The 16,732-nt window shown below is 41.0% G+C and overlaps 1 protein-coding gene across 1 annotated transcript in view; it reads left to right on the top strand.

Annotated features, from left to right (window-relative positions):
• Positions 1–531: 531 nt before the first annotated feature.
• The window catches only part of CLNK (cytokine dependent hematopoietic cell linker), a 182,749-nt gene continuing 166,548 nt past the window's right edge, over positions 532–16,732 (top strand). Inside the window, exons 1-2 of the mRNA XM_019928012.3 lie at positions 532–659; positions 14,531–14,583. Of these exons, the coding sequence (XP_019783571.2) occupies positions 14,573–14,583 (11 nt within the window). The 5' untranslated portion in view covers positions 532–659; positions 14,531–14,572. The remainder of the gene's footprint in view (positions 660–14,530; positions 14,584–16,732) is intronic.

Below are 16,732 nucleotides of genomic sequence, written 5' to 3'. Positions count from 1 at the left end.
AGAAATATTACTATCCCTCAATCACAGGCAGGGACACTAGTTGAGAAATAAACTGCAATTTGCTCAAGATCACATAACTGATGTGTAGTACAGCAAGAAGAGCCAGGCATTTCTTATCCCAAACCCCAAGTTTTCTCCATCACACATGAGGGATTTGGTCCATGTGACTTGTGGTGGGGGGCGGGGGGGTCTCAGAAAGCCATTGGCAACATCAAGTCACAAGATAATCCGTGTTTCATGTGTATGTGAAACAAGATAAACAAAACCCGTATGCTTCCATGTTGCTCAGCAAAGCTTTAGGACGTTCTGGTAATGTCGAAGTGCCATATGAGGATATTGTGTGTCTTTAAGGACACTCTTTGGGTTGGGAGACCTCAGCCTCCTGTAGTTTTGTTCATTGCACTTGAACTCAAGAAGAGGAAGTCCCTCCCTTACACAGGTCACACCACCCAAGTTCTGTGGCTGCATTTCACAGGAAACCAAACCTAAAACGGACCTAGGAGGAGCTTTCTGCTAAAGGACACTGCTTACCACTGAGAATATTTTAACCCCCTGCCTCTTGGATTACCGGCTGCTGGACTTCTCCGTGATGCTGCCACGGACACCCGACGCAAGGGACATCTCAGCACAAGGCCGTTTGCGATCCCCACGCTGTTCAGGTAAACTACGTAGGCCAGCCTCGTCTGAGTGGTCATCTCACTGTCATAGAGGATCATTAAGAAAGAGCTGATGTCAAGAATAAAAGGTTTTTCTAACATGGAATGCTGGGCCTTCTATAAAGCATCTGACGGACATAACAAAAGCCAGCTCCCTTAATCAGTTTTTAAAGATTCCTTCCTCTGCTGGAAGAAGGAATCAAGGTACCGACCCATAAAGATTGAAAGATGAAACGTTTTCAATCTTCCCTTCCTGGAGCTTGAACCCCCTAACTGTTGGCTACTAAAAATCTGAAGACCAGGCTAGTCGCTGGCTTTCTTGGCTGACCTTCATTACAACAGCCATCTAGAAAGGCAGCCTCTATCCAAAGTGGGCCATTGAAAGTAGAAGTTAACTCCTGGAGCCTCTGTGGGTGTATATTTTTTAAATGTTCTAAATTGAGATGATTTTCTTTCTGTGTTGGTCTGGAGGAGAGTGTGGACTTTTTAATCATACTAACCATTTTCCCTCTGCAGGGGTGAGGAACCCAAGCAGGAGAGTGAAGTTGGGGTGAAATGCCTACCCTCTACGGGTACCAGGAGGTATCTCTTCTAGATGCCTCTTCTTCTCAGAGAGAACAAACAAATAGTAAGCTGGAATAAGACAGAAAAGAGAATAAGTGTCATCCAAGTATCTATACTTTAAAAGATACTGATGTAGCTGAACTTTATCAGAACTGATTTTATTACAATGTACCAATGTTACTTATCTAATTATCTCCCTCAACGATGCTGTTCCTTTGGATTCCCAAGGGCCACCTAAACCACAGGGAATAGTCATTTCAAAAATCAGGAAATCAATTGTAAGTCAGGCGAACTGGAGGTCAGCAGAGAAACGACAAAGCTTCAGAAATCCTCTGAGAAACTTAAGATAAAACTTTCCCTAGAGAATCAAGAAGGGCAACTGGTGTTTATTTAACTATGTCTCTTGCCAACCAGTCTATAGGCATGAGCTCATTTAACCCTTATACCCAAACTTGAGACTTAGATATTGTTTTCCCTGTTTACAGAAGAAGAACTTGAGTGGTCCAAGTTAATGTCCAAGGTTGTCCAATCACTAATATCAGTAACAGAATTCAAAATTACACTGATTTGCACCTGGTTCTCACTAATATGAATGGTGGCCACTGTTCCTTTGCAGCTTCACAGAATTCACCTCGAGTCCATTCCTGGCATCTTTGACACCAGCCCTCCTAGTGGTGACATTATTTTTTCTTTTCTCCAAGGAGCCCTCTCAGATGATTCTATGAATAAAACCATTCTAAAACCAAAGTTTATGGTTTTCTGTACCATCTGGTCACCCCTGGCTTTATACCCAGGACCCCATCTCTAGCTCACTTTGCCATGAGTCAGGTGTTGTCTTGGAAAGACAGTAGGGTTTAACATCTGACTACATTGATTAGGATCCAAACTCTGTAGCTTGACCATATATGCTACCTTATTCCCTGAAATCCTCAATTCCTGCATCTTCATAATGGAGCAAGATCATATCATTTGTATTGACAACTCGTTAGCCCCAATAATATAATATCTATATTAAATGACATATGGTATATATTTAATACTTAGTAAGTGCTCAGTTAATGTTGGCTCTTTCTCCATTACTTTCCTTTCTTCACCCTACATCAGCTCTGGCCTTCTTCCTAAAACATGCTCACAATTAGCATGGAATTTATTAATACAGATAAATTTATGAATATTTTATTTTAATAATCTCATTAGAGAATAGTAATATAACACAGTTACATAGCCTTGTAGAATTGACAGAGTCTTTGGACACTTTTTTTTAATTTAATGATCTTAACTTAATGAAGTATGCAGGGCAATATTAGATGTTGAAACTGAGGCTCAAAAAGTTGATGAGGATGGACAGTATGGTGATATGGAGAGGAGGCTTTGAGATCAGTCAAAAGTGAATATGAATGGGGTGTATGACTTCATTATTGTTTGGGGGTAAATGGCTTAACCTCTCTGAGCTTTGGTTAGCTTTGGTTGGTATTTTGTAGTTTGAAACTGGGTGGATTAATACATGCTATGGATTGCTATAAGGATGAAAGTGAATGTATATATTGTGTCTGACACAGAGGAAACATTCAGGAAATGGATAAATGGCAGCTGTACAGTGAGGTCACAGCAAGTAGCTGAGCTAGATCTGGCAGTATCTTTTCATGAATACCATCACATAAAGCAGTGAGATTCACCTTCTCACGTAGTTGCCAAGGTCCACCAAGACCTGAGCTCTGTACAGTTGCTCCAAGCCGTGCCTACCCGTCCAAGCATGAGAAAGAGAGAATGGTCAAAAGGGGTGAATTACTAAACAGAGATGATTAATTGAATCTAATTATATTTAAGATTTTTAACAGATTAAACATAATTTTCAGTGATTTGGGGAAGTAAGTTATCAATAAGACTGAGAAACATCAGGTTATAAAGGTTAGATATGAGTAGCTTAGTAAAGAAAAATAATCATGAAAAACAGACTCGTGGGAAACAGCGATCATAGAAATTTTTTGTGATTTTTGTTTCTTTTTGTTACTTTTGTGGACAGGATACTTTGGGAATCATCACCATGTTTATTCAACTTAATTTCAATCATGCTCTCCAAATAGCAATGACCATTTGAGTGCCTGCTATGCACTGGACGGTGCATACTCACTCTTTCTCATTTTTTAGTAGGTATACTTATTCTTACTCTATAAAACAGGATACCAAGATTCAGAGAAACTCCATACATTGTCGATTTCACACCGGAATGAGAAGCCAGGTCTATGGAAATCCCAAGCCCCTGCTCTTTGCACTGAACGTCATCAATGCCCTGCTGGATGTATTCAGAATCATGATCACAGCATCACTTTCCTTTCAACTAACCAAAAGCATTTTAGGACTCCCAGATATACCATAAGCAATAGTAAAATATGTATGTGAGTTTTGTTTTTTGTATTTCACTGGTGATGCTATCTGAAACATTGTTTCCCAAACACCTAAGCATGGGAATTAGAATTCTACCATGTTTAAATGGCTCTGTGCATAGCTGTTTGCCCTACAAACTACGATGAACCAAAAGGTCTGGACATAACATGGAAGTTCAATATCCATGTGCATGAGGGCACAGCCCTTAATTGTGGTGTCTTCTCTGTTGAACTTAGCATGAGATAGAGATGAAGCATGGCTAGTAGCCCAAGCCCAGCCTCTGAGAGTGTCGAGCTTTTGTGGAGTCCCCAAGGATCTGCATTTCATCATCAACTTTGCAGATTCAGAAGACTAATTTTATGCAGGGAACTCAGAGTTCATGGGACTTCAGGACATTGTCTCACTTTGGTATTCTGGCGTATACATCCATGTTCTGTGACTTCATTCAAGTGTTAAAGGAAGCAACCTAAATGTCCATTGACACATAAATGGATAAAGATGTGGTGTGTGTATGTGTGTGTGTGTGTGTGTGTGTGTGTGTGTGTGTGTGTATATATATATATATATATATATATATAATGGAATATTACTCAGCCATAAAAATGATTGAAATAAGCCCATTTGCAGAAACATGGATGGACCTAGAGATTACCATACTAAGTGAAGTAAGCCAGACAGAGAAAGACAAATATCATATGATGTCACTTATATGTGGGATATAAAAAAAAAGATACAAATGAACTAATTTACAAAACAGAAAGAGACTCACAGACATAGAAAATAAACATGGTTACCAAAAAGGAAAGGGGGGAGAGATAAATTAGGAGGTTGGGATTAACATATACACACTACTGCATATGAAATAGGTAACTAATAAGGACCTACTATATATACACACATATGTATACATACACACACACATATATACATATATATGTATATATATTATTTTTCAGATTCTTTTCCCTTATAGATTATTATTAGTACAGTTCCCTGTGCTATACAGTAGGTCCTTGTTAGTTATCTATTTTACTGTATATAAAATAGATAACTAATAAGACATTGTAAAACAACTATACTTCAGTAAAAAATAAAATAAAGTATATTTTAGTTGTAAGTTCCCTCCCAGGAGGCAAATCTACAGAGGATATCAAATGCCTGTCAGAAGTTGAGAACCAAGTCAGAGCTGTCAGTGCAATAGCTGGATTTGCCCAGCTACTGATGATCTGATGCCTTGATAGGCACCTGGGAGCCAGTCTGCTTATGAATATTCACAGAGCAGGACATTCTTACTCCTGGGCAAGTCCAGGGAGCTCCTGAGCAGCTCCATCTCTCTGGTACTTCCCAGAGAACACCTCCACACTCTCCTTATCCCAAACTCCTACTTCTGTTCCCAAGCTCTCTCTACTAAACCACCACATCCATCCTTTGAGAAATAGATAACCTGGGTTTGAATTCAGACTGTTACTTGCTGGCAGGATGATTTTAGATAAGTTATTTAACTTCTCAGAACTTTAGGTTATCATTTATAAACTGGAATTGCAATACCTACCTTCTGAATTTGTGGTGATAAGTGAGATGCAGTATGTAAACAATATAGTGCATATTATAGTGTCTAGCAATTATTAAGTGCAAAGTAAATGATGGTGGCTATATTAATCACTTTTAGCGCAGTTATCATGAGTTTATTTTATATTCAGATGAACCGTCATTAGAATCTTTGGGGGTTTGTCTCTTCTTAAGGATTTTGATCTAAAGAAGTCCTATTTTGAGGTGATTTCTATAAAAAGTTAATCTCATCATTTTTGCATTTATTTTAATCAGCCATTTATCAAAGCCTTGGTAGTATCTTCCAACTCTCGAAATGTATTACTCCTCTGAAAAACACAAAGATTTAATGAAAAAATGGTAGAAATTCCTTTAGAATACTTTCCTTGCCAATTACATATCCTGCATCCTTCATGGTACTGATGCATAGAATTTACTCAATAATTATCTGTTGAACTAGACTTGTCTAACAGTTTATAATTTACAAAATACTTTCACTTCCATGATCTCATTTGGTCTTCAGAATCATCCTTTGAGCAAAGGAGCATGAGGATTTATATCACCACTTTTCTGATTAGAAAAAAATGAGGCTCAAGTTGTACAATTCACTGTACAGCTCAACGTACCTGGGCTTAGAGACCTGCCTCACATCTGGCTAGGGGAGTGATCCTGAATAGAAGAAGGGACAAAGAAAGCATTAATTACATGGAGGAAGTTCAACTCAGAAGTTAGGTTCTAAATGCATTGAAGTTACAAATAAGTGATGATCTCATCTTAATCCATATTGTGCATTTGTTCACTTGACAGCTTTGGCTCAAGAGGACTCTCCCTGAAAAAAATGACAGAACTGTTCAATATTGAAAAATCTGGGTCACTTGGATTGTTGCCTTACAATGGAATATAAATTAAACAAGATGTCCTACATAGGGTTCTGGCATTCAGTAAATGGTGTCATCACCATCATCATCATCATCATTATTATTATTAAGTTATATTACTCTTAGTCCTGGCTTTTCATGCCTCTTCTTTGGATTTTTAAGTTTCTCTCAAACTTCTTTGAAGTCCTTCTTATGGTGAAACAGTTCCTCAGAAATGGTTAGCATACAGCAGGTGTCTTGTAAATGATTGCTTAAAGAAAGACGGTGCTTTCACCATTGGACTTGAGATGTTCATGATAAGTAGGCTGGCCTGTAAGCTGTGATTGATAGGTAAATAGATAGATCCATCCCTGAATCTCAGTTTATTTTCTTATATCTTTCTTTTCTCTAAAATTTGCCTTCAGTTCTGCCCCAATGCATTAATCAATCAATGGAGAATTCATCACAGTTGGGGATATTCTGATTAATCTAGGCCTGGCAGTACCTGCCCCTAATCAGCATACTTCTAGCATCATTTATGAGAGCTAAATGAAAAAAGGGGCAAGGTAAACAGTTAAACTTCGAAAAAAATAAGAAAACATCAAACTAGGCTCTTGGTAATCTACATTTTATTTTCCTACAGCTTCATTTTATTGAACAGTTAAATAACTTTAATGATAAGAGAGCAGAAAGAGAAAGGATGGGGGGAAAGGAAGAGGAAATTAAGGAAGAAGGAAGGGAGGACAGAGGGAAGAAAGGCATACGTGAAAACAAAATGAGTGAATGAGGAAAAGAGATGATAAAGAAAGAAGCTATTTACTACAAAATAGGGGGGAGACGGAAAAGAAAAAAATCTTACTACTGAAAGAAGGCAACCCTTTCTGCAGAAGAGAAAAGGAGATGGCTTTTGAAAACAAAAGCACCAAGAGTGATAAATTCCGAAACGATAGATTGCATCAGTTCATTAAGGGTGTTTTCAAAATCATTTAAAATAAAAAATGGATGCACATGAAAATGTCTTGAGATATTTAAGGGAAGTTACTTGTTACCAAGACAGTTGCAAAATCTTTTCCTTAATATATGCCCATACTTAATAGCAGAAAAACTAGGAAAGAAATCTCCCATATCCCTCAAGAAAAATCTATAATAACAATCCATTTGACTTCAAATGCCTCCATTCATTGGAAATGCAATAAAATTAAATGTTATATTTAATTAAATTTAGCTGATTGGTCTGGCCAGGATATAGAATTAGAAATCCAATCAGCATATATCTTTCTCTAAGTATGAGTATCTCTAAAATGTAACTTTCTAATTTGTGATAAGAAAATAGAGGAAAATTACATACAGTTGTGACCACATTAATAAATATCTGCATCTGAGAAATCTTGGTTTCAACATGTTTGCTCAAAATTCGTGCACCAGGCGTGCATGTGCACTCACACACACACACTTCCTGGCCCTCTTCCCAAAATATACACATTTCACACCCTCCCTCAACTCCAAATGACAACCACCACTGTTCATATGTTAGTTGTGATTGTGCAGGGAATCAGATGTATGTTGCATGTATTTTATATTAATTTCTTTTCTTGTTTTCTTGTTTTAACGGGAAAAAGCATCAACCCTTAATTTAGACCCTCTCCTCCAGCCTTGACCCAGGTTTAGCTGCACAACTACGTCTTGGCTTTATGACTGATTCTAATATCTTCTTCAGCAATTCTTAGTTTGCTTCTGGTCATTTCCTATATTTATTTAGGTACATTGTCATTATTAGAATGATGTTTCTTAAACTTTGCAATAAACAGAGGCCAGTATTTTTATAGGCTTCATCTTCGAGGAATAAGTGAGAAATGTTTGAGAGCAAAAAAAAAAATGTCCTTACTATAAAAAGCATTGTTTTCCCCTCATGAAATATTAATTTCAGATCAGGTTGAAATGCAGCAGAAATATTTATGATAAAAATGTCTCTTTGCAAGCTCAGTTTGGTAGCATGGGTGAAGTCCCTGTGGAGAACGGTTCTCCAGGATAACAAGGAAATATGATTTTTGCTTTACTTGTTTCCAATTGTTTAAACTGTTTACGATACCATAGGGGTATTAATTATTTTTGGATTAAGATCCTCCCCAAAATCCAAAATTTATTTAAAAAAGTCTTTCTTTCCTAACACATCCACTGAGACCCCAGGTGGGTTATGGGCTCAGAAACGGCCATTCTGTTTTAATGCCCATATTTAGTGTACATTCTTTGGAGGTCTTAAGCATGCTCCCAGTCTGTAGAATCCTGTTTCCTTTATTTCAGTTTTCTGAAATATTGATGTGTTTTAACCATCAAATCCATGGCCTTTACCAAATGCTTTTCAACCTACAAAGTGAGCTAATCATTGGGATCATCATCTCCAAAATGGTGGGATTATTTGGCCAAAATGGATGATTAGGGCAGGAACTCCTTTACTCTCAGGACCTCAGCCATGTTGTGCACCTGTCTTTGACATGACCCTCTTTATACCTTGAGGGGGGTGAAAGAGCCTTATAGGGAGGCAACATAGGATGGAACTGTGTTTCTCAAACTGGGGTTCATTTTGGACCTCCAAGGAGCCCCAGAAGCCTAGGGGCCTATAAACCCCATGGGAACTCTATTCTTGAAATCAAACCATAGATTTCTATGGCAAAATTAATCATGAGCATATTCCAGCTCTTTTGCTTAGGCTTTGAAGCCTGGTGTACATTCAAGCAATTTTAGCACTCAGCTTGGTATTTATGATTAGATCTTCATTGGCTTCTACCTTTTAATGCAGTCAGTATTTTCCCTTGTTGGAGAAGTGAACAGGCATTATGAAAAAAGGTGGCCTCCTTACGTGGACTCCTCGAGGGCCCAGGGTCTCTTCTTACCCAGTCGCTTCCCTACCGTGGGACCTTGCAGGCACGGTGTGGTTTCTTGGTGCAGGCAGGATGCAGGCAGCATCCCCAGGGCAGAGCCAACTCTGGACATGTTAGTATCATTTGTAATAAGTGCCCTGCTGTGACTGACCGATGGCACCTGAGCGTCACTTCCCTTTGGCAGCAAGAGCCGTGCTTTGGCTTTATTTCTGTGGCTAACTAGGAAGAGTACCTGAAATCAATGCCTCTGTTCCTATAGAAAATGAATGTGCAAAACACAATGAGATTTCCCCATTTCTGGGGCACCACATCCTCTCGAGGTCCCTGAGTGAAGGCAAGAAAGGCAGGCATCTAATGATGCTCTTTTATCTCAGATCATCTCTAGATCCTGAAGCTTCCTGGAGAAAGACCTGCAGGCCTGGGGGACTCCTCAGCCTGGAAGTCCTTCCCCCTACCTCCCATTATCATGCCCCAAGTAGGGGTCAGGGTTACTTGAAGCTTTGATTGCTGTCTTTGAGACATTTGAGAAATTGCTGTCTGGTGGCTTTTCCCACTCTCACCTGTGTCATAAATTTTGGGATGTGGTAGATTTCCTTTCAACATTTCACTGAAAATTAACTCAGAAATAGCTCTAAATGTATGGAGGATTCTTGATGAGCGGTGGCAGTTCCTGTATTTCCATTTAGGATGAGCTTAGGACTGCAAGGAGAATGGAAGTGTGGTTATCTGGTATTTTCCATAAGGGTAAGAAGTGTCGGTGAGTGGTGAGTGCAGACAGAAATGAGTGGCCTGATGTTCTTATATCAACTTCCTCTGCCTCACTACCCATTAAAATACCTGAGGCATTTTTAAAATACCAATACCTGAGCTCTAGCCCAGAAGAACTGACTCAAACTTTTGGAGCCATCAATATTTTTTAAAGTTTCCCAGGTCATTCTGATAAGTATGAGGATCCATGCTTCCCTCACCTGGTGGTCATGAACTACAGGTAAGCACTTCTCATTTCTGGAGACTAAAACCCAAAAGTGATATACGGCATTTAATTAAGCTTAAAAGTTTAAGTTAATGTGAATCACCATTTCTCTATGTCTTAGATACCTTATGTTCTCATGTAATCCTAACAAGAGCCCTACAGATGGCTGCTGGGTTACACCCATTTTAAAGATAAGCAAACTGAGGCTCAGAGCAGGTAGATAGGCATCTCAACATGTAACTAAAACATTTCAAGACCAATGGTTTGCAGTACCAACTTGTAGAGCAGGCTACCTACCACCTGTGAATGTTCAGTTTGGTTTTGTATAAAATAAGGATGATAATACAGATCATATCAGGTTACTGTGATAGAAGCTGAGGACACATAGTCGGTGTTCAATGTTCATTCCATTTGTTTTTTTTAAATACGCATGTCAGGAAGGGACGGGTCTTATCTTTTCTGTAATATGTTACGTTTGTAAAACCTATGGGCATGAAATTCTGTCTGACTCACCACAACCCATTCTCACCACATCCTTTACAAAGTAACTAAGATCAGATAAGACCGTCGCATTCTCAGACAGGACTTAGACATTCTGAGTAGAGCAAAGAGCTCTTCACCTTGTGGAGTGCTACCCATTCTGTCGTGCTGATGACACCATTTGGCTGACTCATCTTCTGATATGGGTCACTAAGTCCCCAAATTTTGCTTTTCAAATGCCAGCAAAGTTGGACTCTCTTCATGACATTTTAAAATTATTTTTGTACAATAGATTGCTCACATCTCTCAAAAGCTGCTAGTAAAATATCTCCTTTGAACTTTTATTAAGATTTTAAAATACAAACCTAATAAACACTGATGTTGCAGATTGAATAATTTACAAAGGTTTAGATATAAAGCAAAAGCTAAGAATTCCTTCCCCAGCGTCTTCCCTGACCATCGCTGATGCCCTAGGTGTTCACACTTTGTCAAAGTCTTTCTGCAATTTTGCTCTGCAAGGAGCTCTATTAGAGAAGCCAATAAAATGTGAGAAACATAATAACCTACTTCCAACTTTTTAAAGCCATTTTCTATCACCAAGTAGGGAGGGATTGTAGTTTTTAAATGGAACTTTTTTGAGGAATCTTTGAGCTGGAAGAAACCTATTGGGTCCAACCTGTTCATTATTCAGATGAAAAAAAAATGAGGCCCAGAACACTCCAAATGCTTTGTTCAAGGCTACACCGTGGATGGCCAGAGCAGGGTTGGAAAGCAGCTTCCCCGGCCACCTCCCCGTGGCCAGTACTGCTTACTGATCCAAGGCAGCAAGCCTTCGAGGAAACTGTCCTGTACCTTGCGATTCCTTCACTCTGTACATAAGCGCTAGCCAAGAACCAGGCACATGGGGAGCCCTCTATAAAGATCTACTTATTTTATCTCATTTCAACACAACTTTAGCCCTGCTGGTCAATGCACTGAAAGGAATGAAGAGACTATATATGTAAGACATTTAAAGTCATAAATGCTCCCAAAGCCGGGAAGGGGTTGCAAATTGACCTGTATGACTATAATCAAGTCATCTCATTCCTCTAAACAGTAATATCCACAAATCAATGTCAATAACCCGAGATACCCAAATATAACATGACCAATGTTAAAACGACTTGCAAACTTTGTTATGCAAGGAATTGCATATCTGTATTTCCATAATGTTATAGTTTGTAAGGTATTTTCAGAGGTACCAGCTTATTTCACACTTAAAATAATACCAGAAAAGGATCATATGGACATTACCATTTATAAATGAGGAGATGCCAGCTGCTCCTACAAGGTCCAGTGCTGGTTAATGACAGCACTGGAACCGAACAGAGTCCCTCAACTTTCAGTCCAGGACTCTTCCAGTATTTGATGTCCATTGTTTGTATTACATTGATGAAGTCCTCTTCCCCACCCCCATGGACAAGACAACTTACAAAGAGGCCACGAACTAAATAACTCCACACCCTATCCATACAGAATGGTCAGTGAATGAGTACCTAACAGCAGCCTCCCCTTTCCCTGTGTCATTCATTGACCTAGAAGCACATGGTGAGAGATGCTGTGGGGTAGAACACAGGGTATCTGAGGACCTGGAGCTTAGTCCCAGTTCTTTAGTAACTTTCCTGCAGTTACTGGTCCAAGATCCTACGGCTCAAGTCCAAATCCCATCCTTTGTCATACATGGTCCTTGACAATCAAAATCCAAGGGACCAGGACTTCCCTGGTGGTCGGGTGGGTAAGACTCCTTGCTCCCAATGCAGGGGGACTGTGTCAATCCCTGGTTGGGGAACCAGGTTCCACATGCCACAACTAAAGATCCCACATGCCACAACTAAAAACATGCCACAATGAAGATCCCGCGTGCCACAGCTAAGACCCAGTGCAGCCTAAATAAATAAATAGATAGATATTTTTTAAAAACCCAGTGGACCTTCCTAAGCTTTTTTCCACATGCTATCAACATCCAAGCTGCTGGCCTCTGTGGTCCCACCAAGCTGTGCAAAGCCTCTATATCACACTATGTATTCTAACATCTTCACATCTTTGCAAATGGCGCCCCATTGGCCCAGAACACCTTCCCTAATTCTAAGCCAAGAAGATGCTGACATATTCTGCAAGATCCAGCTTAAGTGTGATCTCCTTCATGAAGATTCCCCTGGCTGTCCAAGGCAGAGCTAGGATTCATTTTGTTTTGTTTTATCTGCATATTTTATAAAGCACTTTGATAACCACCATCATGGGGGATGCAGAATCTACCTTAAACTGAGTTTTAGGCATGATTGGAGGGAAAGGGATGTTTCTTATTGGGCACAATATTTGAACAAAGTTAGTTTTCAGTCAATGGCGATTGGAGAGATGAAAGGATGAATGGATGGACACATGGGTGGCAGAATGATCTAGGAGTGTCTCAACTCAATGGGCAGTATGGTGACTGGCTAAGAAATGGAATGTTTGAGTCCTGTGGATCTGGGCTTTTATTGCAGATGGGTGATCTTGGGCACATAATTTAACCTCCAGGAGCCTCATTCTCTTTAACAGTGAGATCCACACTCCACGACACTCAGCTGAGAGCCCCAGGAGGCTGATGGATAGAAACCGTGCCAATGGCTCCGCACCCTTGGCTTCCTGTTGAGTTTGGCCAATGGGAAACGGCAGCAGCAAGATATTCAGGGCAGGAGGAGCCTGAGATGCATATCTTTATTCTGCCCTCCAGAGCCCCCTCCCTGCGGGTCCCTCAATTAGAAGCCACAGTTCTTTTCCCACCAGCCCTCTTTCTGGGTTCACATGACCACTGGCTCCCCAGACGCCTCCAGGTTCAGATATGGTAACAGGCCCCTCAGGTCCTTCACTGTCCTTTGTGGATTCCCTACACTCTGCCCACATTGTTTTTTGTTTTCTTTTTACATCTCTACTGGAGTATAATTGCTTTACAATGGTGTGTTAGTTTCTGCTTTATAACAAAGTGAATCAGCTATACATATACATATATCCCCATATCTCTACCTTCTTGTGTCTCCCTCGCTCCCTCCCTATCCCACCCCTCTAGGTGGTCACAAAGCACCGAGCTATCTCCCTGTGCTATGCGGCTGCTTCCCACTAGCCATCTTTTTTTTTTTTTTTTTTTGCGACACGCGGGCCTCTCACTGTTGTGGCCTCTCCTGTTGCAGAGCACAGGCTCCGGATGCGCAGGCTCAGCGGCCATGGCTCACGGGCCCAGCCGCTCCGTGGCATGTGGGATCTTCCTGGACCGGGGCCCGAACCCATGTCCCCTGCATCAGCAGGCGGACTCTCAACCACTGTGCCACCAGGGAAGCCCTAGCCATCTATTTTAGGTTTCGTAGTGTATATATGTCCATGCCACTCTCTCACTTTGTCCCAGCTTACCCTTCCCCCTCCCCATATCCTCAAGTCCATTCTCTAGTAGGTCTGTGTCTTTATTCCCATCTTACCCCTAGGTTCTTCGGTCTTTTTATTAAACTATTCTCATATGACCCAATTTGAGGGTGCCATCTGTTTCCTGCTGGAACCTTAACTGATCCCATGGGTAATATCCTTTATAACTCCTAGCTTCTCTGTGTAGATTAAATGTGATTATTGATGTAAAGCCCTTATTGAATACTCCCAGGGTCTCTGCTGCTAATTTATATGGTAAATGGGGCTAATCATCTCTCCTACGCAAGTGAATACAAGCCGCAAATAAAATGTTGTGTCCTATGTGAAGCGGTATATAAATGTAACTTCCAATAAATATTTCATGGCAAAGTCGCACTTTGAAAAGAAAAGCATTCTTTCTGCTACACGTACGTGGACTCCCCAGAGCAGAGCCTGGGCTAACACGCCTTGGGTGCCCAGGGGAAGCACACAATTGCAAGCCAGGGAAAACCAGGCTCGCTCAGGATAGGTTTCCTCAGCTCCCTGAGGCAGATGGGATGAATGCTGACAGAAAGAGGACAGCATGTCAGGGAAGAAGTCCCCTCACCCACCCATTCCCAAAATAAACCAATTATCGACCTGGATTGATTCTCTTTCTGTCGTTTCCTCTAAGCTGGCACCTGTATCGCATTTTAACAGGAAGCGACAGAAGCATGTTCACCAGAATTAAAACATGATGGGTAAGGCCCAGTAATGAGCTCGCTTTTGTTTCCACAGGCTGAGTTGAAGTTCCCTCTCATTTGCTGGGTGCCAAGAAAGATGAACAAGCAGTAAGTACCGCGATGTTGCCCTGAGCACGAATCTCCCATCTCGTAGTGGGGAACGGAGTCAGCTGCTGGAAGAGCACTAAGGATGCAATGTACCCCCGTGGGAAGGCCAGGCTTGAGGATGTGTGTCTAGTGAATAGCTGTCCCACTAACAGCGATTTTTTGCAGGCAGGTCCCTTGTTCTCCCCCATCCCAGCTGGGGATGTGGGATTAGGCAGAGACTAGATAAACAGGACCAGGATGCCAGGAGGGCACCCAGAAATGCCATCCATCACCTCCCACCAGGGTGTGGAATGAGAACTAACAGAAGAGCAGTTTGCACACTTATTCCTGCAGCAGAGAGCCCGGAATCCAACTTTCTCTTTGTGGAACACCCAGAGGGGGCAATGTGGTCGGTTTAGGATGTCTAAGTGTGTAGCTGAATCAGCAAAACTTTCATCCCATTCCAGACGTTTATGAGTATAGTAAAAAGATAGCTGGCCTCCAAGTTGTAAGAGGTATTTATGATGAAAACAAAGGACCTTTCAATGGAGAAAGTTGGGTACACTAATTTTAAAATTGATCTACTCATCTATATATTTGCTTTATTTGCCAATTGGAAAGGTAACACTGTTTTTCTCCTCTGCGTGAAATGAGCAGTCGTGTGAGAAACACGAGTTTCAGAGGCAGGCAGACCTAGTGTCAATCCCTTGCTTTTCCCTTGCTTTTTATTTTATAGCTGTACAATATTCAGGAAGGTACCTGATACCCTGGATATTAACCCTCCCTCTGGGAAGTAGGATCTGGCCTGGAGAGGAGGACAGCCTGGCTTCTGGGTGGATCCCTGGTCCTAGAGGAAATCTGGGGGTGGCCCAGGGTAACCAGGTGATGCCTGGGTGTCACAGGTGGGCCCTAGGCACGTGCTTGTTTTCCAGGGTGACAACAGAAGCAGCAGCCCAAGCATCAGACTCATACCCCTCTTTGGGGGCAAAGTGGGGTTACTTTGACAATCTAGGCAATATTTGCTACAGGTTGCCATCTGGCTTTGAGGTCATGAATCCCTGCCTTTCAGTCCTTGCTTCTGTTCCTCTCTGTGATTCCACCCTGTGCCAGCTGTCTCCTTCATAAAGAAGAGGCATCCCCCTTTCGTGACTCTAGGTAGATTTGTTTTTCACCCAGACTGTGGTCCCTTGGCAATTGCTCTCATCAAGCTTCCCAAAGGGTAGTTTTATGAGTTCAGCTTTAGAGTCATGTCAGATATGAAGCTGCCAATACATAGACCAGAAAACAGACCAAATCATCATAATTTCATGAACAGTAGTTTTCTCCTCTAAGGATGCTGATTCCAAGTCTGTACTTTCACAAGATCCCCAGTTGATTAATAGCCACATTAAAGTTTGAGAAGCATCTGACTGTAGAGCAATGGTTCCCAGAGCTGTCTCCATCCTGGCACACTGTCGAAGTATCTCCAATATTCGTCAAGATATGACTCAGAGAAGGCAGTTACGTATGAGATGTTGCATGGGTGTAAATTGAAAATTTGCTTCCCTCCCCCTCCACAGACACACACACACACTCACACACACACACACAAGCACACATACACAAATACACACACCATACATACACACAAGTTTTTGTTTTGCTATATCTTGGGGGGAGCAATCCTTCCTCTGTGAAAATCATTAACCCAGTTAATTCAAGGCAGTAGATTTTAAATCTGACTGAACATTAGAATCATCAAGGAACCTCTAAACAACAGCAATTTCAGTGACTTTCCCAGATCAAAGAAGTCAGAATACCTGGACAGTGGGCCATTCTTTTAATGCACAACTAAGTCTAACCTGCAGTTAGCCTTGCAAAATGCTTGTCTAAGATGTCTGACAATTCTATAACCTAGAATTCTGATTTTATAAAGTGAAATTCTAAATGGCCTTTTTAACTATGGCTAATTCCTTACTCTCTCCCATTGGGCACTTTTACAGAGAAGGAATGAATAAACACAAATGAAAGGATGATATAGAAATAGATTTATGTATTTATACACATGCACACATGTATGGGTACACACACACAGTACGAGCATTTGCACATGCATTTCCCTTTAAATGTATCAGTTGGGTCAAAAGCATTTACTGAATAGTATACACTGCACTGGGCACTGAGCTAGGCA

This window comes from Tursiops truncatus, chromosome 5 (assembly GCF_011762595.2).
Source record: "Tursiops truncatus isolate mTurTru1 chromosome 5, mTurTru1.mat.Y, whole genome shotgun sequence".
Lineage (NCBI taxonomy): Eukaryota > Metazoa > Chordata > Mammalia > Artiodactyla > Delphinidae > Tursiops > Tursiops truncatus.
Note: the sequence above shows the minus strand (reverse complement) of the source record. Positions and strands in the feature narration are given on the sequence as shown.